Genomic DNA, 26,743 nt, shown 5'->3' with positions numbered 1-26,743 from the left:
AGACCATGAGGTGATTGATGCTGACACACTGACAGTAGACCATGTGGTGATTGATGCTGACTCACTGACAGTAGACCATGAGGTGATTGATGCTGACACACTGACAGTAGACCATGTGGTGATTGATGCTGACACACTGACAGTAGACCATGTGGTGATTGATGCTGACTCTCTGACAGTAGACCATGTGGTGATTGATGCTGACTCTCTGACAGTAGACCATGTGGTGATTGATGCTGACACACTGACAGTAGACCATGTGGTGATTGATGCTGACTCACTGACAGTAGACCATGAGGTGATTGATGCTGACACACTGACAGTAGACCATGTGGTGATTGATGCTGACACACTGACAGTAGACCATGTGGTGATTGATGCTGACTCTCTGACAGTAGACCATGTGGTGATTGATGCTGACATCCCTGACGTAGACCATGTGGGTGATTGATGCTGACACACTGACAGTAGACCATGTGGTGATTGATGCTGACTCACTGACAGTAGACCATGAGGTGATTGATGCTGACACAATGACAGTAGACCATGTGGTGATTGATGCTGACACAATGACAGTAGACCATGTGGTGATTGATGCTGACTCTCTGACAGTAGACCATGTGGTGATTGATGCTGACTCTCTGACAGTAGACCATGTGGTGATTGATGCTGACACACTGACAGTAGACCATGAGGTGATTGATGCTGACACACTGACAGTAGACCATGTGGTGATTGATACTGACTACATGACAGTAGACCATGTGGTGATTGATGCAGACTCACTGGACAGTAGACCATGTGGTGATTGATGCTGACTCTCTGACAGTAGACCATGTGGTGGAAGTGATGCTGACGTCTCTGACAGTGACGGACCATGTGGTGATTGATGCTGACCTCATGACAGTAGACCATGTGGTGATTGATGCGGACTCTCTGACAGTAGACCATGTGGTGATTGATGCTGACTCTGACAGTAGACCATGTGGTGATTGATGCTGACTCACTGACAGTAGACCATGTGGTGATTGATGCTGACTCAATGACAGTAGACCGTGTGGTGATTGATGCTGACACAATGACAGTAGACCATGTGGTGATTGATGCTGCACTCTCTGACAGTAGACCATGTGGTGATTGATGCTGACTCTCTGACAGTAGACGCATGTGGTGATTGATGCTGACTCTGACAGTAGACCATGTGGTGATTGATGCTGACTCTCTGACAGTAGACCATGTGGTGATTGATGCTGACTCTCTGACAGTAGACCATGTGGTGATTGATGCTGACTCTCTGACAGTAGACCATGTGGTGATTGATGCTGACTCTCTGACAGTAGACCATGTGGTGATTGATGCTGACTCTCTGACAGTAGACCATGTGGTGATTGATGCTGACTCAATGACAGTAGACCGTGTGGTGATTGATGCTGACTCAATGACAGTAGACCGTGTGGTGATTGATGCTGACACAATGACAGTAGACCATGTGGTGATTGATGCTGACTCTCTGACAGTAGACCATGTGGTGATTGATGCTGACTCTCTGACAGTAGACCATGTGGTGATTGATGCTGACACACTGACAGTAGACCATGAGGTGATTGATGCTGACTCACTGACAGTAGACCATGTGGTGATTGATGCTGACTCTCTGACAGTAGACCATGTGGTGATTGATACTGACTCACTGACAGTAGACCATGTGGTGATTGATGCTGACTCTCTGACAGTAGACCATGTGGTGATTGATGCTGACTCTGTGACAGTAGACCATGTGGTGATTGATGCTGACTCAATGACAGTAGACCGATGTGGTGATTGATGCTGACACAATGACAGTAGACCATGTGGTGATTGATGCTGACTCTCTGACAGTAGACCATGTGGTGATTGATGCTGACACAATGACAGTAGACCATGTGGTGATTGATGCTGACTCTCTGACAGTAGACCATGTGGTGATTGATACTGACTCACTGACAGTAGACCATGTGGTGATTGATGCTGACACACTGACAGTAGACCATGTGGTGATTGATGCTGACTCTCTGACAGTAGACCATGTGGTGATTGATGCTGACTCTCTGACAGTAGACCATGTGGTGATTGATACTGACTCACTGACAGTAGACCATGTGGTGATTGATGCTGACTCTCTGACAGTAGACCATGTGGTGATTGATGCTGACTCACTGACAGTAGACCATGTGGTGATTGATGCTGACTCTCTGACAGTAGACCATGAGGTGATTGATGCTGACTCTCTGACAGTAGACCATGTGGTGATTGATGCTGACTCACTGACAGTAGACCATGTGGTGATTGATGCTGACTCTCTGACAGTAGACCATGTGGTGATTGATGCTGACTCACTGACAGTAGACCATGTGGTGATTGATGCTGACTCTCTGACAGTAGACCATGTGGTCATTGATGCTGACTCTCTGACAGTAGACCGTGTGGTGATTGATGCTGACACAATGACAGTAGACCGTGTGGTGATTGATGCTGACACAATGACAGTAGACCATGTGGTGATTGATGCTGACTCACTGACAGTAGACCATGTGGTGATTGATGCTGACTCTCTGACAGTAGACCTGATGTGATGTTCTGATTGGCTCGTCAGGCAGCTGTGTGGCAGTCGGGTGAGGGTGGAGTTGTCGTCAGGAAGTCCTCGGCGCTCACGGTACGACCGCTCCTCCAGCCGGCGGCCCTTCGACCCGACTGACAAGTGCTACGAGTGTGGAGAGAAGGGCCACTACGCGTACGACTGCCGACGACGCGGCCGCCGCAGCGGGAGGAGCAGGTAACTACACCTGGAAACATAGTGTGTGTGAGAGGGGTGTATGGTGAGGGGAGAGAGGTGTGTGTGAGGTGAAGGTAACGGTACGTCCACACGGCAGCGTTGCGTGCTTCAACGGAGACGCTTCCCATTCACTTTGAATGGGGTGACGTCACGCTTTGCCGAACTGCATTGTGGTCGCTTTGCCGCCGTTGCTCGCTTCAAAAGTTGAGAAAAGTTCAACTGTTCAAGCGACGACGGGAGTGCCAGCCAATCGAATCATATGCCAGTACAAGCTCTAGCCAATCAAACTGCGTGCTTGGTCCTACCGGCAAGCTTCAATGCGACGGAGCTGCGTGGACGTACCGTGAGAGAGGTGTGTGTGAACGGTGAGACAGAGAGAGGTGTGTGAGAGAGTAGTGTGTGAAAGGTGAGAGATGCGGCTTTCATACCAGCGCTTTTCCCTTTCTAGCTCCGAGCGGGAGATTTTCTGGTTCAGCTCCGGTTTCCCTTTTCTGCTCCCGCTCTGTTCATACCGCCCAGAGCTGCCGCTGCTGCGTCATGACGTCACCGTTTACGTGCCTGCTTCATAAAATCCAAACCTCGCGGAAATCCCTCACATCGACAACAACAACAATGGCCGATTGTATTGAAGCGCTGTTCGCTTTGGTTATCCTCTTACGAAACGGAATGGAAGGCATCGGACGACTTTACAAGGGACGACTTTACTTGGAACTTTACAAACATTTACAACATTACTTGATCCCGCCCCTGCCCCCGCCTCGACGTAAGAGAGACGTAAGCGATGGCGCCTCTTAGCTCTTGCCTCTAGACCGACAATTTTTTGGAGCTGGAAGTGAACCAGATTCCGGAGCTAAGAGGCGGCGCCGCTGCGGTGTGAACAGGAAACAACTGTACTTTTCAGCTCCAGCTCCGAGCCGGAGCTAAAAACGCGTTGGTGTGAAAGGGGCAAGAGAGAGTAGTGTGTGTGTGTGTGTGTGTGTTCCTGATGTGTGTGTGTGGTCCTGATGTGTGTGTGTGTGTCTCTGTGGTCCTGATGTGTGTGTGTGTGTGTCTCTGTGGTCCTGATGTGTGTGTGTCTATGTGGTCCTGATGTGTGTGTGTGTCTATGTGGTCCTGATGTGTGTGTGTGTGTCTCTGTGGTCCTGATGTGTGTGTGTGTGTGTCTATGTGGTCCTGATGTGTGTGTGTGTGTCTATGTGGTCCTGATGTGTGTGTGTGTGTCTCTGTGGTCCTGATGTGTGTGTGTGTGTGTCTATGTGGTCCTGATGTGTGTGTGTGTGTGTGTGTGGTCCTGATGGTCTCTGGTCTCCTGCAGGTCCAGGTCTCGCTCCAGGTCTCGAGGAAGGCGTCACTCCAGGAGCAGGAGCCGAGGAGGGAGGAGGTGAGTCAGAGCCTCGCTGTGTGTTCACTAGGGGTTAAACGGGATTCGTACTGAGAATATTCGGTACAGGCCCTACGGGAGGGCCGAGCCAAAGCTGTTTGTCGGCATTGTTCAACTAACATTGGTTACGCGGCTGGCAATACATCAAACGTGCACTCAATTGAAAAGGCATCACCCGAACGTGAATATCACCGGTACCAAAAGACTGAAGTGCAAACCCAACTCCCGCTAGCATGTAAGCCTCCACCACTCGCAGAGAGTTCAGACCGAGCCAAAGCTATTACAAACGCCAAGTATCCTCATGCTGCCATGTTAGCAAAGCGCTACCTGGCTGTATCTGCTACCTCTGTCTCTAGAGAGGGTGTTCTCCACAGAGACATTGTTAGAGCCAGCAGATCTGCTACCTCTGTCTCTAGAGAGGGTGTTCTCCACAGAGACATTGTTAGAGCCAGCAGATCTGCTACCTCTGTCTCTAGAGAGGGTGTTCTCCACAGAGACATTGTTAGAGCCAGCAGATCTGCTACCTCTGTCTCTAGAGAGGGTGTTCTCCACAGAGACATTGTTAGAGCCAGCAGATCTGCTACCTCTGTCTCTAGAGAGGGTGTTCTCCACAGAGACATTGTTAGAGCCAGCAGATCTGCTACCTCTGTCTCTAGAGAGGGTGTTCTCCACAGAGACATTGTTAGAGCCAGCAGATCTGCTACCTCTGTCTCTAGAGAGGGTGTTCTCCACAGAGACATTGTTAGAGCCAGCAGATCTGCTACCTCTGTCTCTAGAGAGGGTGTTCTCCACAGAGACATTGTTAGAGCCAGCAGATCTGCTACCTCTGTCCCTAGAGAGGGTGTTCTCCACAGAGACTTTGTTAGAGCCAGCAGATCTGCTACCTCTGTCTCTAGAGAGGGTGTTCTCCACAGAGACATTGTTAGAGCCAGCAGATCTGCTACCTCTGTCCCTAGAGAGGGTGTTCTCCACAGAGACATTGTTAGAGCCAGCAGATCTGCTACCTCTGTCTCTAGAGAGGGTGTTCTCCACAGAGACATTGTTAGAGCCAGCAGATCTGCTACCTCTGTCTCTAGAGAGGGTGTTCTCCACAGAGACATTGTTAGAGCCAGCAGATCTGCTACCTCTGTCTCTAGAGAGGGTGTTCTCCACAGAGACATTGTTAGAGCCAGCAGATCTGCTACCTCTGTCTCTAGAGAGGGTGTTCTCCACAGAGACATTGTTAGAGCCAGCAGATCTGCTACCTCTGTCTCTAGAGAGGGTGTTCTCCACAGAGACATTGTTAGAGCCAGCAGATCTGCTACCCTCTGTCCCTAGAGAGGGTGTTCTCCACAGAGACATTGTTAGAGCCAGCAGATCTGCTACCCTCTGTCTCTAGAGAGGGTGTTCTCCACAGAGACATTGTTAGAGCCAGCAGATCTGCTACCTCTGTCTCTAGAGAGGGTGTTCTCCACAGAGACATTGTTAGAGCCAGCAGATCTACCTCTGTCTCTAGAGAGGGTGTTCTCCACAGAGACATTGTTAGAGCCAGCAGATCTGCTACCTCTGTCCCTAGAGAGGGTGTTCTCCATTGAGACATTGTTAGAGCCAGCAGATCTGCTACCTCTGTCCCTAGAGAGGGTGTTCTCCACAGAGACATTGTTAGAGCCAGCAGATCTGCTACCACTGTCCCTAGAGAGGGTGTTCTCCACAGAGACATTGTTAGAGCCAGCAGATCTGCTACCTCTGTCTCTAGAGAGGGTGTTCTCCACAGAGACATTGTTAGAGCCAGCAGATCTGCTACCTCTGTCCCTAGAGAGGGTGTTCTCCACAGAGACATTGTTAGAGCCAGCAGATCTGCTACCTCTGTCTCTAGAGAGGGTGTTCTCCACAGAGACATTGTTAGAACCAGCAGATCTGCTGCCTCTGTCTCTAGAGAGGGTGTTCTCCACAGAGACATTGTTAGAGCCAGCAGATCTGCTACCTCTGTCCCTAGAGAGGGTGTTCTCCACAGAGACATTGTTAGAGCCAGCAGATCTGCTACCTCTGTCTCTAGAGAGGGTGTTCTCCACAGAGACATTGTTAGAGCCAGCAGATCTGCTACCTCTGTCTCTAGAGAGGGTGTTCTCCACAGAGACATTGTTAGAGCCAGCAGATCTGCTACCTCTGTCTCTAGAGAGGGTGTTCTCCACAGAGACATTGTTAGAGCCAGCAGATCTGCTACCTCTGTCTCTAGAGAGGGTGTTCTCCATAGAGACATTGTTAGAGCCAGCAGATCTGCTACCTCTGTCTCTAGAGAGGGTGTTCTCCACAGAGACTTTGTTAGAGCCAGCAGATCTGCTACCTCTGTCTCTAGAGAGGGTGTTCTCCACAGAGACATTGTTAGAGCCAGCAGATCTGCTACCTCTGTCTCTAGAGAGGGTGTTCTCCACAGAGACATTGTTAGAGCCAGCAGATCTGCTACCTCTGTCTCTAGAGAGGGTGTTCTCCATAGAGACATTGTTAGTGCCAGCAGATCTGCTACCTCTGTCCCTAGAGAGGGTGTTCTCCACAGAGACATTGTTAGAGCCAGCAGATCTGCTACCTCTCTCTCTAGAGAGGGTGTTCTCCACAGAGACATTGTTAGAGCCAGCAGATCTGCTACCTCTGTCTCTAGAGAGGGTGTTCTCCACAGAGACATTGTTAGAGCCAGCAGATCTGCTACCTCTGTCTCTAGAGAGGGTGTTCTCCACAGAGACATTGTTAGAGCCAGCAGATCTGCTACCCTCTGTCTCTAGAGAGGGTGTTTCTCCACAGAGACATTGTTAGAGCCAGCAGATCTGCTACCTCTGTCTCTAGAGAGGGTGTTCTCCACAGAGACATTGTTAGAGCCAGCAGATCTGCTACCTCTGTCTCTAGAGAGGGTGTTCTCCATAGAGACATTGTTTAGTGCCAGCAGATCTGCTACCTCTGTCCCTAGAGAGGGTGTTCTCCACAGAGACATTGTTAGAGCCAGCAGATCTGCTACCTCTCTCTCTAGAGAGGGTGTTCTCCACAGAGACTTGTTAGAGCCAGCAGATCTGCTACCTCTGTCTCTAGAGAGGGTGTTCTCCACAGAGACTTGTTAGAGCCAGCAGATCTGCTACCTCTGTCTCTAGAGAGGGTGTTCTCCTCCACAGAGACATTGTTAGAGCCGCAGATCTGCTACCTCTGTCCCTAGAGAGGGTGTTCTCCACAGAGAACATTGTTAGAGCCAGCAGATCTGCTACCTCTGTCCCTAGAGAGGGTGTTCTCCACAGAGACATTGTTAGAGCCAGCAGATCTGCTACCTCTGTCTCTAGAGAGGGTGTTCTCCACAGAGACATTGTTTAGAGCCAGCAGATCTGCTACCTCTGTCTCTAGAGAGGGTGTTCTCCACAGAGACATTGTTAGAGCCAGCAGATCTGCTACCTCTGTCCTCTAGAGAGGGTGTTCTCCACAGAGACATTGTTAGAGCCAGCAGATCTGCTACCTCTGTCTCTAGAGAGGGTGTTCTCCACAGAGACATTGTAGAGCCCAGCAGATCTGCTACCGCTTTCCCTAGAGAGGGTGTTCTCCACAGAGACATTGTTAGTAGCCAGCAGATCTGCTACCATCTGTCCTCTAGAGAGGGTGTTATCCATAGAGACATTGTTAGAGCCAGCAGATCTGCTACCTCTGTCTCTAGAGAGGGTGTTCTCCACAGAGACATTGTTAGAGCAGCAGATCTGCTACCTCTGTCTCTAGAGAGGGTGTTCTCCACAGAGACATTGTTAGAGCCAGCAGATCTCTGCTACCTCTGTCTCTAGAGAGGGTGTTCTCCATAGAGACATTGTTAGTGCCAGCACAGATCTGCTACCTCTGTCCCTAGAGAGGGTGTTCTCCACAGAGACATTGTTAGAGCCAGCAGATCTGCTACCCTCTGTCTCTAGAGAGGGTGTTCTCCACAGAGACATTGTTAGAGCCAGCATATCTGCTACCCCTCTCTCTCTAGAGAGGGTGTTCTCCACAGAGACATTGTTTAGAGCCAGCATATCTACTACCTCTCTCTCTAGAGAGGGGTGTTCTCCACAGAGACATTGTTAGAGCAGCAGATCTGCTAACCTCTGTCTCTAGAGAGGGTGTTCTCCACAGAGACATTGTTAGAGCCAGCAGATCTGCTACCTCTGTCTCTAGAGAGGGTGTTCTCCACAGAGACATTGTTAGAGCCAGCAGATCTGCTACCTCTGTCTCTAGAGAGGGGGTGTTCTCCACAGAGAAATTGTTAGAGCCAGCAGATCTGCTACCCTCTGGTCCCTAGAGAGGGTGATTACATCCACAGAAGACATGGTTCGAGCCACAGCAGATCTGCTACCCAGTCTGTCTCGTAGAGAGGGGGTGGTTCTTCCAAAGAGCCCATTGTTAGAGCCAAGCGAGGATACTGCTACCAATCTGTCTCTAAGAGAGGTGTTCCTCCGGCACAGAGACATTGTTAGTGCCAGCAGAATCTGCTACCTCTGTCCTCTAGAGAGGGTGTTCTCCACAGAGACATTGTTAGAGCCAGCAGATCTGCTACCATCTGTCCTCTAGAGAGGGTGTTCTCCACAGAGACATTGTTAGAGCCCAGCAGATCTGCTACCTCTCGTCTCTAGAGAGGGTGTTCTCCACAAGACATTGTTAGAGCCAGCAGATCTGCTACCCATCTCGTCTCTAGAGATGGTGTGTTCTCCACAGAGACATTGTTAGAGCCAGCAGATCTGCTACCTCTCCTCTAGAGAGGGGTGTTCTCCACAGAGACATTGTTAGAGCAGCAGATCTGCTACCTCTGTCTCTAGAGAGGGTGTTTCTCCACAGAGGACATTGTTAGAGCCAGCAGATCTGCTACCTCTGTCTCTAGAGAGGGTGTTCTCCACAGAGACATTGTTAGAGCCAGCAGATCTGCTACCTCTGTCTCTAGAGAGGGTGTTCTCCACAGAGACATTGTTAGAGCCAGCAGATCTGCTACTCTGTCCCTAGAGAGGGTTTTTCTCCACAGAGACTGTTAAGCCAGCAGAATCTGCTACCTATGTCTATAGAGAGGGTGTTCTCCACAGAGACATTGTTAGAGCCAGCAGATCTGCTACCTCTGTCTCTAGAGAGGGGTTCTCCACAGAGACATTGTTAGTGCCAGCAGATCTGCTACCTCTGTCTCTAGAGAGGGGTGTTCTCCACAGAGACATTGTTAGAGCCAGCAGATCTGCTACCTCTGTCTCTAGAGAGGGTGTTCTCCACAGAGACATTGTTAGAGCCAGCAGATCTGCTACCTCTGTCTCTAGAGAGGGTGTTCTCCACAGAGACATTGTTAGAGCCAGCAGATCGGCCCTTTCAGCAAGCAATGTGGACAAGTTCATCTTTCTTTAGAACAACATGAAAATACAATGACAAGCAAGTCCTAATGTCAAGCTGGGTGCTCAGGAACAGTTCAGTTCAGATACAGATCATTTCAGTTCATCGACATGCTGCACCTTAATGTTTATTTTATTATATTTTGTATTTATTTGAGTGAATATTCACAGTTTAATAATAATTTTAAAAAAAACAAATATTTTATGTTATGTGATAATTTTTTCTGCTGTACCGAAAACGTACCGAACCGTGACCTAAAAACCGAGGTACGTGCCGAACCAAAATGTTTGTGAACCGTTACACCCCTAGTGTTCAGCCAATCACCTGCTGCCTACAGCTGCCTTCAAAATAAAAACATCAAAAACTACTTTCATTAACAACAACAAAAAATACACTAAATAAAGTCTCAAACATGGTGTGATGGAGAGACACCATCACACCTGTCCTTGTCTCACCTTTAATCACCTGTCCTTAGGCGCTTTCACACCGGAGTACTTTTCCCAGGAATAGTTCCGATAGTTCTTGGGATTTTGCGTTCACACCAAAAAGATCTGGAACTAGAACCTAGTTTCACGCCCTGCTAGAGAATAGGTACTTCAATGGGGAGAAAAAGGTTCCCAGTTCTGATTGGCTGGGCAAATTGCAAACCACGCCCCGTAAAACTGAAGAGTTTTGTGAAGCCGCCATTTTATTATCCTCGCATTAGCATTATTAGCATTAGCATTCACCCAGCGCACCAACGCAGAGAGACTAACTCATGGCAACACAAAATAAAACATGGGAGCGGTGGAGATGAGGAGGTGTCGGCGTTCTGGCGATTTACTCGGAAGGCTTCAGTAGAAGCTGCTGGGAGTCCCAGCAGCTTCTACTGAAGCCAGTCCCCAACTCCGGGGACTTCCGGCCGGAGACTCCGGGTGGCAGTGTACGCCGTGAAGTGGTTTGCGGCCTGCCAGTAAACCCAAAGCAGAAGAAGAAGAAGAAGTGACGTCAGCGGCTCATTTGCGTAATCTTCCCTCAGGGACTTATTCCGGTGTGAACGCGATCTGCTAGATCAGAGGTCTTCAACTGGGGGTCCGCGACCCCAAGTTGAAGACCTCTGATCTAGATAGTTCCAGGGACTAAAGAGTTCGGCGGTGTGAAAGCACCTCTTGACCTGTAACTCACCTGTCCTTGACTCACCTGTCCTCTGCCTCCTGTCTCAGGTCCGTCTCCCCACGAGGCTCTCGCTCCGCCTCCCCCAGAAGGTCCAGATCCAACACAGCGCCACAGAGAGCCAGGTGAGTCCACTTCCTGTCCCTGACCCCTCAGGATCCAGAACCACAGGGGCCTCATCATCTGTTTCTCTGTTTCTCTCTCAGACCCAGGTCCAGGTCTCCCTCCAGGTCTAGAGCCAGACCCAGGTCCAGGTCCAGGTCTAGGTCAAAGTCCAGGTCCAGGTCTAAGTCGCAGTCAGGTTCCAGACCACGAGCCAGACCCAGATCCAGGTCCGCGTCCCGAGGCCCGAGCAGGTAACCTCTCACAATAAGAGACATAAGAGGTTTCTCAATTCTTAAATGTCCCCTCCTCGACTCCCCTTCCTCGACTCCCCTCCTCGACTCCTATCCTAGCCCACAGGAGAAGCAAGCAGAGGACTGAGGAGGCGAACCGAGGAGAGAGGAGGGGAGCCAAGGAGAGAGGAGTCGAGGAGGAGAGAGGAGGGGAACCGAGGAGGGGAACCGAGGAGAGAGAGGAGTCGAGTAGGAGAGAGGAGGGGAACCGAGGAGGGGAACCGAGGAGAGAGGAGTCGAGGAGGGGAGCCGAGGAGAGAGGAGGGGAAGCGAGGAGAGAGGAGGGGAGCCGAGGGGAAGCGAGGAGGGGAACCGAGGAGAGAGGAGTCGAGGAGGGGAGCCGAGGAGAGAGGAGGGGAAGCGAGGAGAGAGGAGGAGAGAGGAGGAGAGAGGAGTCGAGGAGGGGAGTCGAGGAGAGAGGAGGGGAAGCAAGGCGAGAGGAGGGGAACCGAGGAGAGAGGAGTCGAGGAGGGGAACCGAGGAGAGAGGAGTCGAGGAGGGGAACCGAGGAGAGAGGAGTCGAGGAGGGGAACCGAGGAGAGAGGAGGGGAAGCAGCAGGCGGTTAGAGAAAGGAGAACTCCTCTCCTCTGAGCGGTCATTTTAAAGAGACGTCCATTAATGATGACAGGAGGCAGCAGCCCTCTGTCTGATGGACAGATGTGTTCATGACCACTTCTATATTTACTTCAGGGTGTCCGCGGGGTCTTAACCTCTTAAGCCCCAAGCCTGTTTTCCAGGTTTCAGGCTCAAAAATGCTATGCCCAAAACAAAGGACTATAACTTAACTTCTAAAAGGGTTATATGAATAATTTCTTTTATCAAAGCAAGGTCACATCTGTGAGTTGGATGTAGAAGTGTCAGAATCAATAAAGATGTTTCAGTGTCAGAGTAAATCCAGATGGAACATAGTCAAAAAGTGTCAATTTTTGTCTCCGCCCAAATAAAACCCATTGCTTATAGTGATAACCACCCTTGAATGATGGGTTAGTTGCCTAAAAGCTTTAGGAATCCAACGTATAACATATAATAAGTACCCTGTATCAAGATTGAGGCAAAACAAGTGAGAATTGACCTTTTTAGAGAGATTTTGCAAAAAAAAGTCAAAGCGGACTAAGCTTTGGGCACATTTGGGTACATTTGGTTCCATCAGTGCCATTTAACCTTTTTCAGGTACCAGACTGTAAAAATCATTGTACAACATTTAATTATCACTATAGGTATTCATTCCATAAAAAAAAAAAAAAATTGTAAAAAAATAATAATAATTAAGTGTGTGTGTGGGTGGAGTGTGTGTGTGTGGGTGCGTGTGTGTGTGTGGAGTGTGTGGGAAGTTCCCTCTTTGCATGAGATGCATGTTACTTGCACAATAAAAATGAGGAAACTTAGGAAACATTTGACTCCAACTGGAGCAGATTTATTAAAAAAAATTAGCAACACACTATACAACAAGCATTTTTTGGGTAAAAAAAAATAACTTTATACAAACCCTGAATGTTACAGTATTACTCCAGTAAGTCATGCCATGCCCTGTAACAGTTATTTTTGGTAGTGAAGCACAGAGGGACCTGACACTTCCTGCAGTGTCTTCACCCTTCTGTTGCCAGCATCAGAGCACCTCCTGCAGTACCTCCTGACCTTGGTGGCATCTTCCCCATAATACTCGGGTTTATCTGCTGGTGGACGACCTGAGAGATCTACAGCAGGAGAACACGCCGTCCACCGCGGAGAATAAACAGAAGGGCCACCATGACAACCATGCTCTGGGGTCTTCTTCGCTGCTTTTGGTGTATTTGGTGGCGGCGGCAGCAGCGCCACTTACAGGCCTGGCATATGTACTACAGCGTTTCCAGCATTTCCATCGGTCTAGTGTGAACGGACACGTTAATGAATCGAATGCGTGTGAACGGAAGACTTTTTTGCGTTTGCGTATGCGTTTTACTGTATGCGTCCTCGTGGGGCCGGGGTCTAAGCCAAACTATATCCGGTCACAGAGATCTGCTATTTTAAAGTGAGGTCAACACATATTGACCCTAAATATAGTCTATATTAAGAACGAGAAAAGTCTTAACATATATATCGTTTTTTGTAGACAAATGTGTGAGGGTGATGAGGTCAGAGCATCGTCCTATGTGCCGGGCTTAGCCCCGGACAGCCCCAGCCCAATTGAACCCCTGGGTATTTGTGAGGGAGCTCCTATATGGCATTACCCCGCTGAAGCTCACCAAAGTTTCATATATTTCATAGTTCAAAGTTTTGTCAATTGTTTTGTTTATTGGTCAAATCCTGGTTTCTAATGGTTTCTGAGGAGTTCTACTGGAATGAAAGAGCACAGAGTACAGAAGCAACAAAGCAGCATCCTGCATTAACCCTGACCTTCACAGAGAGGTTGAAGTTCATGTGGAGAGGAGGCTTCAGTCGTCTGTCTGCACTCTGTTTAGTTGTGCTATCTTACAATCAATATAGTCAATGTGAGGTAAAGTGTGTCGCCAAGGTAACCGGTTAGAACTCTTAGTTGCGATGAGGTCTTAAAATGTATGGAAAGGGTCTTAAAAAAGGTCTTAAAAGGTCTTACATTTGACTTCAGGATTCCTGCATCAATCAATCAATGTTTATTTATATAGCCCAATATCACAAATGTTACATTTGTCTCAGTGGACTTTACAGTTTGTACAAAATATCAGTATGACAATATGACACCCTCTGTCCTTAGACCCTCTGTCCTTAGACCCTCTGTCCTTAGACCCTCTGTCCTCAGACCCTCTGTCCTCAGACCCTCTGTCCTCAGACCCTCTGTCCTCAGACCCTCTGTCCTTAGACCCTATGTCCTTAGACCCTATGTCCTTAGACCCTCACATCGTACAAGGAAACACTTCCGAAGAAAACCCACAGTTTAAAGGGAACATGGGAGAAACCTCAGGGAGAGCAACAGAGGAGGGATCCCTCTCCCAGGACGGACAGACGTGCAATAGATGCCGTCTGTAAATTGAAAAGATAATACATTTGCAACATAGGTAGTCCAAATGTTTGGAAATGCATGTGTGTATAATAGGAAAATGAATCCACGAGGATATCCATCCAGGACCTATGATCCAGGACCACAGCCACGACTCAAGATCCAGGGCTCGCGATGCAGGACAGAGGAGCGCAGGATCATCCATGACTCCGGATCCCGGCGTATACAGACACCAAAAAGAAAGAAATTTGGGGAAGCTGGGTTAATGGGAACATGAGAGTACACAGGTATAGACAGAGAGAAGGAAGAAGTAAGATGTCCCCTGACAAACTAAGCCTATATCAGCAAAACTAGGGGCTGAATCTAATCAGCCCTAACTATAAGCTTTATCAAAAAGGAAGGTCTTAAGCGCACTCTTAAAAACGGATAGGGTGTCTGCCGCCCGAACACAAACTGAAAGCTGATTCCACAAATGTGGAGCTTGATAAGAAAAGGCTCTGGCTCCCATTGTACTTTTAGAGACTCTAGGAACAACCAACAACCCTGCATTCTTGGAACGCAATGCCCTAGTAGGACAGTAGGGTATAATGAGTTCTTTAAGGTAAGATGGCGCCTGCCCATTAAGGGCTTTGTAGGCGAGAAGAAGAATTTTAAATTCTATCCTGTGTTCTATAGGGAGCCAGTGTAAGGCAGCCAGAACAGGAGTAATGTGGTCCCTTTTCCTAACTCTGGTTAGTACATGAGCCGCAGCATTTTGAATCAGCTGAAGCCACTTGACTGACTTCTTGGTACACCCTGATAATAAAGAGTTACAATAATCCAGCCTTGAAGTAACAAATGCATGGACTAGTTTCTCTGCATCGTTTTGAGGCAAGATATGCCTGATTTTTGCAATGTTACGTAGATGGAAGTAGGCGGTCCTTGAAATTGATTTTATGTGGGCGTTAAAGGATAAATCCTGATCAAATATAACACCAAGATTCCTTACAGTCTCACTGGAGGCCAAATTAATGCCATCCATAGTTAGTATATCCTTAGATAATTTGTTTCATAGATTCTTCGGGCCAAGTACAATAACTTCAGTTTTGGTCGTGTTTAACATCAACAAGTTTAAGGTCATCCACGTTTTTAAGTCCTTGAGGCAGTCTTGAATTGTATTTAGGTGATTGATTTAATCAGGCTTGATGGATAAATATAATTGAGTATCATCCGCATAACAATGAAAGTTTACAGAATGATTCCTTATAATATTGCCTAACGGAAGCATATATAATGTGAACAAAATAGGTCCGAGCACTGAGCCCTGTGGCACTCCATGGCTAACTTTGGTTTGCGTGGAAGATTCATCATTGACACGTACAAACTGAGAGCGTTCAGATAGATAGGACCTAAACCAGCCTAAAGCAGTTCCCTGTATGCCAACTAAGTGCTCTAGTCTTTGCAATAAGATATCATGATCGATAGTATCAAATGCAGCACTGAGATCGAGCAAAACAAGAATAGAGACACGTCCCTTGTCAGAGGCTATTAGAATGTCATTTGTGACTTTAACCAGAGCTGTCTCTGTGCTATGATGTGTTCTAACGCCAGACTGAAAATCTTCAAATAAATCATTGTTTGTTAAGTAATCACACAACTGTTTTGCGACCGCTTTCTCAAGAACTTTTGAGAGGAACGGAAGATTAGAAATAGGTCTATAGTTGGCTAAAACCTCTGGATCGAAGTTGTGCTTTTTAAGAAGCGGTTTTATCACTGCTACTTTGAATGATTGTGGAACATAGCCTGATAATAAAGACATATTCATAATATTTAATAAATAAGTGCTAATTAATGGAAAAACTTCCTTCAACAGCTTAGTTGGAATTGGGTCTAACATACACGTTGATGGTTTAGAAGAGAGAATCATTGAATTTAATTGTTCAAGGTTTATGGCTGAAAAGCATTCTAGTTTACTATCTAGTGTAATATTAGAACTTACGTTTCCGGGAGCTGTTGATAACACTATACTGGTCAAAGGCAAGAGGTCATTAATTTTGTTTCTAAGAGTAACAATGTTATCGTTAAAAAAGCACATCAAATCATTACTACTGAGTGCTATGGGAATAGAAGGCTCAATCGAGCTGTGGCTTTCTGTCAGCCTGGCTACAGTGCTGAAAAGAAATCTTGCATTATTCTTATTCTCATCTATTAATGCATATACCCTGATCACACATACTTTGATTCATTCACAGTGCGGTATAATGAGACAATAACAGGCTACAGATGTGGACACACACACACACCTACACACTGTACCACACACACACACACGCACACACACACACACACACACACACACTGTACCACACACACACACCTACACACTGTAACCACACACACACACGCACACACACACACACTGTACCACACACATACACCTACACCCTGTACCACACACACACACACACACTGTACCACACACACACCTACACACTGTACCACACACACACACACCTACACACTGTACCACACACACACACACACACTGTACCACCCACACACACACACACACACTGTACCACATGCACACACACCACACATACACACTGTACCACCACACACACACACACACTGTACCACACACACACACACACACACCTACACACTGTACCACACACATGCCTACACACTGTATCACACACACCACACACTGTACCACACACACACACTGTACCACACACACACACACTCACACCCACCACACTGTACCACACACACACACCACACACACTGTACCACACACACACACACACTGTACCACACACACTGTACCACACACACACACCACACTGTACCACACACACACACACTGTACCACACACACACACCTACACACTGTACCACACCTACACACTGTACCACACACACACACACACACACACACACACACCCACAGCTCCTAAAGCATCCTCAGGCTGCAGCCGTTGTGTATTTTATTTTGTGAAGCACTAAATGCTCTTAGAAACATCTGGATTCTTTGTTTGTAGATATCTACTAAACTACAGCAAAGAGAGTCGGCCTGTTCTACTGAGTGATATCTATGATACACACTGCTCTGCTTTCTGCACGGACCTCTCAGCTGTTCTCTCTGAAACATCGCGTCACCATGAGAGCAGTTTCTACAATAATATCCAGGGGATGCATGCAGAGCTGTGATTGGCTGAGATCAGTCCGGCCGTGCGTCACGCCTCTTTGAAACATCTCTGTTCCCGGAAATGCATCCACGAAGGAGCCGAGGAGGAGCCATCAGTGTCTCCTCGGTTAGAGCTCCTCCAGAGAGCCTCCTCTCTCCTCGGTTAGAGCTCCTCCAGATAGCCTCCTCTCCTCTCTCCTCTCTCCTCTCCTCCTAAATGGTCCAGAGAGGTTGTATTCTACAGTCTGCCTGAATGTAATCATTGCGTAGGTGTGTAGTGTGATTCTGTGTAGTTTATTGATGGCATCCCGTTGGTTTTGACGTCATCTGAACAGGACATCGCACGCTCACTGCTTGATAGCGCGGAGGTCCGTTTACGCCGGTTGCTAAACAACATCGTTATGGGGAAATGCAAGTCTTCGTCCAAATGGTTGGAAGATACGGAGGAAGGACAATCAGTACTGAATATAGTCAATGTGAGGTAAAGTGTGTCGCCAAGGTAACCGGTTAGAGCTCCAAGTGGCGATGAGGTCTTCAGTGTTTCCCCAGGATGGAGTCATAGCAGCGGTGCTAAGGCACGCGGGCCCAGCATAATGTGAGCGCGGAGCGTGTGGAATTTTTTAGTGCGTGCGAAGTGCACCCGCCAATTTGTTTCTATGTGTCAGCACAAGAAAGGCTCTTGAGGCCTAGCACCAGGGCCGGCTCCAGACTATTTGCTGCCCTAGGCGAGATTTTATATATAAAGAATAAATGAAAAATCTCTCCAAAAACAGAAACGTATTGACATAGGTCATAGGCGTCAAAATGGCTTCAAATGTATTCAGTATTGTAGGAACATGTTTGAATTGGGGGGTGGACGTCACATTCTCTAGGGGGGTCCGGGGGTATGCACCCCGGGAAGATTTTTTTGTACATTTTAAAGTGAAATGCTTCAATCTGGTGCACTTTGAGCACCCAATTACTAGAGACCTGATCTAGGGGAACTCTAAACACCCATATGAAAAACATCGGTTTACATTTTAATAATCAAATAAGTATGTGAACATAACCAATGACCTACCATAGCCAATAACAAATACATGTGACTATTTTATTTGTGTTGTTCATTCATATCTTATTTGACCAGTTAACATTTATTTATGCATAGTTTTGTATCTCTCCAGTTTAAAACGATATGTCTGGGTTACTGTCCTATAGTATACATTGGAATGATTTAAAACCTGTTTTACCCCAATCATTATAAAGGAGTGCCTTGGAAATATGTGTTTACAAAAATTGTGATCAAAACGTTTGAGACCCACTGAGATAACTTAGACTAAAGTGAACTATCTAAACCCTCAGAGTCCTTTACCTCACTGAGCCTCTCAGTCTGACCGGAGAGCTCTCTTCCACCCTGGTTGCAGAAACATCTACTTCTTATATCCGTTAGCGCAGATGCTAGGGGAAACACTGGGTCTTAAAATGTATGGAAAGGGTCTTAAAAAAGGTCTTAAAAGGTATTACATTTGACTTCAGGATTCCTGTATATACCCTGAACACATATCAACCCTAAATATAGTCTATATTAACCCATAAGAACCCGGACCCATTTCTACTTTTGGGGAAATTAAGGGGAACGTAATTTAGACTAAATAAACCACCTGGAACACATATCTGAAATGTGACATATGTCACATTGGGCTTTAATGGTAAAGTAACTCTTTATTATTTATAACTTAATTAATGAGGATGGTTTTTTGGTTTAAATTAGTTTGAACATTCTTTGAATTGAAGAATAAGAACATATCAACTCAATGTAATTGAATCAGCTAAATGGACTGAGCAGATCATAATCATATTTCTAATTGTGCATATATGTCACTCCGGGTTTACTGTGAACGTCTAGGGTTAAAGTCCCGATGTGACACCAGTGCCACAGCGATATTTATCTCATTTGTTTCATATCAATCGGCCCGATTGAAGCCCTGGGTATTTGTGAGGGAGCTCCTCTATGGCATGACCCCGCTGAAGCTCACCAAAATGTAATATATTTCATAGTTCAGTTTTGTTTATTGGTGAAATAGTGGTTTCTGAGGAGTTCTACTGGAATGAAAGAGCACGGTGTACAGAAGCAACAAAGCAGCACTAAGCCTGACCTTCAGAGAGGGTGGAGTTCATGTGGAGGCTTCAGTAGTGTGTTTCATCTCTTGGGAACAATGCCTAAATCAAATACTTTCTAATGGTTTCTTTTTCTAATAAACCTTGCATTGGGTTGGTCACACACTTAATTCTCTTGTGCTTTGTTCCATCTGAATTATGACAAGGAGTCATCACAAGCTGTTTAGTTGTGCTACCTTACAATCAATACTGTATATAGTCAATGTGAGGTAAAGTGTGTCGCCAATGTAACCGGTTAGAACTCGAAGTGGCGATGAGGTCTTAACCATGTATGGAAAGGGTCTTGAAAAAGGTCTTAAAGGTCCCATGTCATGCTTTTCCGGTTAGTACCCGTCCCCTTGTGTGTTATGAAGGTTTTTATGCATGTAAACGAGTCAAAACCCTCAAAGTACACCATGTAGCGAGTAAAACTCTAACACAGAAAATACCTCCCCAAAACGCCTCGTTGGAGAAACGTCACTGTCCATTTGATTCTTCCGGGTACGCATGATGTCATCCGTCCCCGGAACGAAATGGACCAATCCGTGGAGCCATTACGTTACGTCCGCGGAGCCGTAATGTTAAGCCCCCGCTGATTGGTCCAAATTGACCAATCCACGGACTTCCTCACACACTCAGTGCAGCAGCTCTGCTGATCTCTCCTCCCTGGCTGCAGGCTGATAACAGACAGTTGGGATCGCGGCGAATTCTCTCTGCAGACCCATTCTCTCTCAGACCCATTCTCTCTGCAGACCCATTCTCTCTGCAGACCCATTCTCTCTGCAGACCCATTTCTCTGCAGACCCATTCTCTCTGCAGACCCATTCTCTCTGCAGACCCATTCTCTCTGCAGACCCATTCTCTCTGCAGACCCGTTCTCTCTGCAGACCCATTCTCTCTGCAGACCCATTCTCTCTGCAGACCCATTCTCTCTGCAGACCCATTCTCTCTGCAGACCCATTCTCTCTGCAGACCCATTCTCTCTGCAGACCCATTCTCTCTGCAGACCCATTCTCTCTGCAGACCCATTCTCTCTGCAGACCCATTCTCTTGCAGACCCATTCTCTGCAGACCCATTCTCTCTGCAGACCCATTCTCTCTGCAGACCCATTCTCTCTGCAGACCCTTCTCTGCAGACCCATTCTCTCTGCAGACCCATTCTCTCTGCAGACCCATTCTCTCTGCAGACCCATTCTCTCTGCAGACCCATTCTCTCTGCAGACCCATTCTCTCTGCAGACCCATTCTCTCTGCAGACCCATTCTCTCTGCAGACCCATTCTCTCTGCAGACCCATTCTCTCTGCAGACCCATTCTCTCGCAGACCCATTCTCTCTGCAGACCCATTCTCTCTACAGACCCATTCTCTCTGCAGACCCGTTCTCTCGCAGACCCATTCTCTCTGCAGACCCATTCTCTCTGCAGACCCATTCTCTCTGCAGACCCATTCTCTCTGCAGACCCATTCTCTCTGCAGACCCGTTCTCTCTGCAGACCCATTCTCTCTGCAGACCCATTCTCTCTGCAGACCCATTCTCTCTGCAGACCCATTCTCTCTGCAGACCCGTTCTCTCAGCAGACCCGTTCTCTCTGCAGACCCATTCTCTCGCAGACCCGTTCTCTCGCAGACCCGTTCTCTCTGCAGACCCATTCTCTCGCAGACCCTTCTCTCTGCAGACCCATTCTCTCTGCAGACCCGTTCTCTCTGCAGACCCGTTCTCTCTGCAGACCCGTTCTCTCTGCAGACCATTCTCTCTGCAGACCCGTTCTCTCTGCAGACCCCCATTCTCTCTGCAGACCCGTTCTCTCTGCAGACCCGTTCTCTCTGCAGACCCGTTCTCTCGCAGACCCGTTCTCTCTGCAGACCCGTTCTCCTGCAGACCCGTTCTCTCTGCAGACCCGTCTCTCGCAGACCCGTTCTCTCTGCAGACCCGTTCTCTCTGCAGACCCGTTCTCTCTGCAGACCCGTTCTTCTGCAGACCCGTTCTCCGCAGACCCGTTCTCTCTGCAGACCCGTTCTCTCGCAGACCCGTTCTCTCTGCAGACCCGTTCTCTCTGCAGACCCATTCTCTCGCAGACCCGTTCTCTCTGCAGACCCGTTCTCTCGCAGACCCGTTCTCTCTGCAGACCCGTTCTCTCGCAGACCCGTTCTCTCTGCAGACCCGTTCTCTCTGCAGACCCATTCTCTCGCAGACCCGTTCTCTCTGCAGACCCGTTCTCTCGCAGACCCGTTCTCTCTGCAGACCCGTTCTCTCTGCAGACCCGTTCTCTCGCAGACCCGTTCTCTCTGCAGACCCGTTCTCTCTGCAGACCCGTTCTCTCTGCAGACCCGTTCTCTCTGCAGACCCGTTCTCTCTGCAGACCCGTTCTCTCTGCAGACCCATTCTCTCTGCAGACCCATTCTCTCTGCAGACCCGTTCTCACAGCGTTTATCAATATCAAGCCACACTTATTGTTTTTACTTCGGCTGTGACTTTGTGTGTGCTCAGGGTGAGTTTGGCTGTGTTTCGCTAAACAAGGAAACGACACCTCCGCGGAGCTTAGCGCGATTCACACCGTCCCGACCAATCAGAGCACACTGTGCTCACAGGGAGGGGGGGGGCTGCAGCTATTGGAGCTACAACGAGTCGTTAAAGGCAGAGAGTGAAATCCAGTGAATACACGTAGTTTACAGAGATGCTGTTTGAGAAACAATGTGAGTTTCGAAAATTGCACGATATAAATCTATTCTAGTCGAGCTCAACGATGGAACTATGATCAGTGGAAATGGCCACGACACGGGACCTTTAACAGGTTTTCAATTTGACTTCAGGATTCCTGCCAGCTGGTTCTCCTCCCTCCTGTAGTGGGTCTCGTCGTCGTCGTTGTTGTTGTTGAGACCCACCACGGTTGTGTCTTCAAACTTGATGAAGTGGTTGGAGCTGTGAGGGGTGGGGGGGGTCAGCAGGTTGAAGAGCAGGGGGCTGAGCACACATCCTTGGGGGGAACCCGTACTCAGTGTGATGGTGTGTGAGGTGTTGTTGCAGACCCCTACAGATGGGGGTCTGAGGTGTTGCTGCAGACCCGTACAGATTGGGGTCTGAGGTGTTGTTGCAGACCCCTACAGATTGGGATCTGAGGTGCTGCAGACCCCTACAGATTGTGGTCTGAGGTGTTGTTGCAGACCCCTACAGATTGGGGTCTGAGGTGTTGCTGCAGACCCGTACAGATTGGGGTCTGAGGTGTTGCTGCAGACCCCTACAGATTGGGGTCTGAGGTGTTGCTGCAGACCCCTACAGATTGGGGTCTGAGGTGCTGCAGACCCCTACAGATTGGGGTCTGAGGTGCTGCAGACCCCTACAGATTGGGGTCTGAGGTGCTGCAGACCCCTACAGATTTGGGTCTGAGGTGTTGCTGCAGACCCGTACAGATTGGGGTCTGAGGTGCTGCCGACCCGTACAGATTGGGGTCTGAGGTGTTGCTGCAGACCCCTACAGATTGGGGTCTGAGGTGTTGCTGCAGACCCCTACAGATTGGGGTCTGAGGTGTTGCTGCAGACTCGTACAAATTGGGGTCTGAGGTGTTGCTGCAGACCCCTACAGATTGGGGTCTGAGGGGTTGCTGCAGACCCCTACAGATTGGGGTTTGAGGTGTTGCTGCAGACCCGTACAGATTGGGGTCTGAGGTGTTGCTGCAGACCCCTACAGATTGGGGTCTGAGGTGTTGCTGCAGACCCCTACAGATTGGGGTCTGAGGTGTTGCTGCAGACCCGTACAGATTGGGGTCTGAGGTGCTGCTGCAGACCCCTACAGATTGGGGTCTGAGGTGTTGTTGCAGACCCCTACAGATTGGGGTCTGAGGTGCTGCCGACCCGTACAGATTGGGGTCTGAGGTGTTGTTGCAGACCCCTACAGATTGGGGTCTGAGGTGCTGCAGACCCCTACAGATTGGGGTCTGAGGTGTTACTGCAGACCCCTACAGATTGGGGTCTGAGGTGTTGCTGCAGACCCCTACAGATTGTGGTCTGAGATGTTGTTGCAGACCCCTACAGATTGGGGTCTGAGGTGTTGCTGCAGACCCCTACAGATTGGGGTCTGAGGTGTTGCTGCAGACCCCTACAGATTGTGGTCTGAGATGTTGTTGCAGACCCCTACAGATTGGGGTCTGAGGTGTTGCTGCAGACCCCTACAGATTGGGGTCTGAGGTGTTGTTGCAGACCCCTACAGATTGGGGTCTGAGGTGGTGCTGCCGACCCGTACAGATTGGGGTCTGAGGTGTTGCTGCAGACCCCTACAGATTGGGGTCTGAGGTGTTGCTGCCGACCCCTACAGATTGGGGTCTGAGGTGTTGCTGCCGACCCGTACAGATTGGGGTCTGAGGTGTTGCTGCCGACCCCTACAGATTGGGGTCTGAGGTGTTGCTGCAGACCCCTAGAGATTGGGGTCTGAGGTGTTGCTGCAGACTCGTACAGATTGTTTTTTTCCCCGTTTTTGATTGAATTGAAATATTGAAATCTCCGATATCAGCGTAAGAGCTTGTGCCTCTTCGGGGGTGCTAACACTTAACCATACACTTTATCGTTTACTTTCTCCGTCTTTATATGTAGATATGACTTTTCTCCGTTAATCTCCGTCACGTTGTTTCCATAGCAACAACAACGGCCTATACAGACATAAATAAAGCAGCGACTGTATTCTCCATGACACAGGCAGTCTGTGGTTTGTACTTGTTTAACTTCTGTCTAGTTTCTGAACAGATATGAGGAGCTGTGAGCTCTGAGTGCTAACAGTTAACAGCTGTGTTGTTTTTCTGGGACTCTCATTGAAGATGACGTCACGGCGCCGCCTACACTGCGTTACTATAGTAACTGCCCCAGCTACTAAACTGTAATGGAAGCGCAGCTTAAAGTGAGCCATACCGTACTAAGCCGTGCGAGGCCCTGCAGTGGAAATGCGCCATAAAATCCCTAATCACTGAGGGAGACTTTACCAATAAGAGTCCTATAACAATCACTGAGGGAGACTTTCACAATAAAAGCCCTGATCACTGAGGGAGACTTTACCAATAAGAGTCCTATAACAATCACTGAGGGAGACTTTCACAATAAAAGCCCTGATCACTGAGGGAGACTTTACCAATAAGAGTCCTATAACAATCACTGAGGGAGACTTTCACAATAAAAGCCCTGATCACTGAGGGAGACTTTACCAATAAGAGTCCTATAACAATCACTGAGGGAGACTTTCACAATAAAAGCCCTGATCACTGAGGGAGACTTTACCCAATAAGAGTCCTATAACAATCACTGAGGGAGACTTTCACAATAAAAGCCCTGATCACTGAGGGAGACTTTACCAATAAGAGTCCTATAACAATCACTGAGGGAGACTTTCACAATAAAAGCCCTGATCACTGAAGGAGACTTTCACAATAAGAGTCCTATAACAATCACTGAGGGAGACTTTCACAATAAAAGCCCTGATCACTGAGGGAGACTTTCACAATAAGAGTCCTATAACAATCACTGAGGGAGACTTTCACAATAAGAGTCCTATAACAATCACTGAGGGAGACTTTACCAATAAGAGTCCTATAACAATCACTGAGGGAGACTTTCACAATAAAAGCCCTGATCACTGAGGGAGACTTTCACAATAAGAGTCCTATAACAATCACTGAGGGAGACTTTCACAATAAAAGCCCTGATCACTGAGGGAGACTTTACCAATAAAAGCCCTGATCACTGAGGGAGACTTTCACAATAAGAGTCCTATAACAATCACTGAGGGAGACTTTCACAATAAAAGCCCTGATCACTGAAGGAGACTTTACCAATAAGAGTCCTATAACAATCACTGAAGGAGACTTTACCAATAAGAGTCTTATAACAATCACTGAGGGAGACTTTCACAATAAGAGTCCTATAACAATCACTGAGGGAGACTTTACCAATAAGAGTCCTATAACAATCACTGAGGGAGACTTTCACAATAAAAGCCCTGATCACTGAGGGAGACTTTACCAATAAGAGTCCTATAACAATCACTGAAGGAGACTTTAACAATAAAAGCCCTGATCACTGAGGGAGACTTTACCAATAAGAGTCCTATAACAATCACTGAGGGAGACTTTCACAATAAAAGCCCTGATCACTGAGGGAGACTTTGCCAATAAGAGTCCTATAACAATCACTGAGGGAGACTTTGCCAATAAGAGTCCTATAACAATCACTGAGGGAGACTTTCACAATAAGAGTCCTATAACAATCACTGAGGGAGACTTTCACAATAAGAGTCCTATAACAATCACTGAGGGAGACTTTCACAATAAAAGCCCTGATCACTGAGGGAGACTTTACCAATAAGAGTCCTAAAACAATCACTGAGGGAGACTTTCACAATAAAAGCCCTGATCACTGAGGGAGACTTTAACAATAAGAGTCCTAAAACAATCACTGAGGGAGACTTTCACAATAAAAGCCCTGATCACTGAGGGGGACTTTCACAATAAGAGACTCAGATGTCAGTTTAGTGGTTTCTTGTCTCCTTCACAATAAATGTGACCTCTGTGTCTGCAGGTCCGGATCCATGGGCCGCTCTGGATCTCCAGCCAGGAGGTGAGTCCTGCTTCAGACACTCACCACACTCACACACTCACTCTCACACACACACTCAGTAATGTTTAATTGCTCATGAATCCCTCCCTCTCTGCAGTCCCTCGAGCGCCGGGGAGTCGCGGCCGGGACTGACGACGACGACGACCTCGAGTTTCTGTGAATTCTTTTATTTTGAAATATTCAGTTGATGTTGGGTAGTAGGAGTTTTTGTATGAACACACTGTTCTCTCTTGTATTTGATCATGTTTGCAGCTCAGTTTCGTTCCTGTTAAACAATAAAGATTTATACAACATGTGTGTTCTGACTGCTGATTGGCTGAGAGGCTCAGCTCATATATAGAGATCTCTTTAAAAGCATGATCACATTTTATTAAAAACTGTTGTCTACTTTAGCGGTCATTTTGATTTTTGCTCGATTCTCAGAAACCCTCAGAAGAAAAAAATGACTTGAAAAAACTATTCAGACATTTTCTTTAAGTCTGAAAAAAGAAATCTGAAACAACGTTTTTTTCCCCTCAGATTTAGGAAGAAACATTCTGAAAAGATGATCAACACTTTTCCACCATTTCTTTACAAAATTACAATATGTTTACTTTAAAGGTCCCATGTCAAAAATAAATAAAACTTAAACTGAGCTTAAAGAAAGAATTAAACAAAAACGTAAAGGTCCCATGTCATGGCCATTTCTACTGATCATGATCCCATCGTTGAGCTCTACTAGAATAGATTCACATTGTTCAATGTTCCAAACTCTCATTGGTTTCTCACAGCCTCTCTGGATAGTCTGTGTATTCACTCTGTCCTACACG

General features: G+C 47.6%; 1 protein-coding gene across 1 annotated transcript; it reads left to right on the top strand.

Moving 5' to 3' along the window:
- Positions 1 to 2,632: 2,632 nt before the first annotated feature.
- On the top strand, positions 2,633 to 26,229 carry LOC117540948 (serine/arginine-rich splicing factor 7-like; the record flags this gene model as incomplete). The annotated part of the gene is given in 6 exon segments (XM_034207910.1): positions 2,633 to 2,812; positions 4,128 to 4,193; positions 10,736 to 10,810; positions 10,892 to 11,041; positions 25,896 to 25,934; positions 26,032 to 26,229. Coding segments are annotated over 6 exon segments (601 nt in total), but the record flags the coding sequence as incomplete, so codon positions are not given.
- Between the last annotated feature and the right edge of the window lie 514 nt (positions 26,230 to 26,743).

Source organism: Gymnodraco acuticeps, unplaced genomic scaffold (genome assembly GCF_902827175.1).
Source record: "Gymnodraco acuticeps unplaced genomic scaffold, fGymAcu1.1, whole genome shotgun sequence".
NCBI lineage: Eukaryota > Metazoa > Chordata > Actinopteri > Perciformes > Bathydraconidae > Gymnodraco > Gymnodraco acuticeps.
Note: the sequence above shows the minus strand (reverse complement) of the source record. Positions and strands in the feature narration are given on the sequence as shown.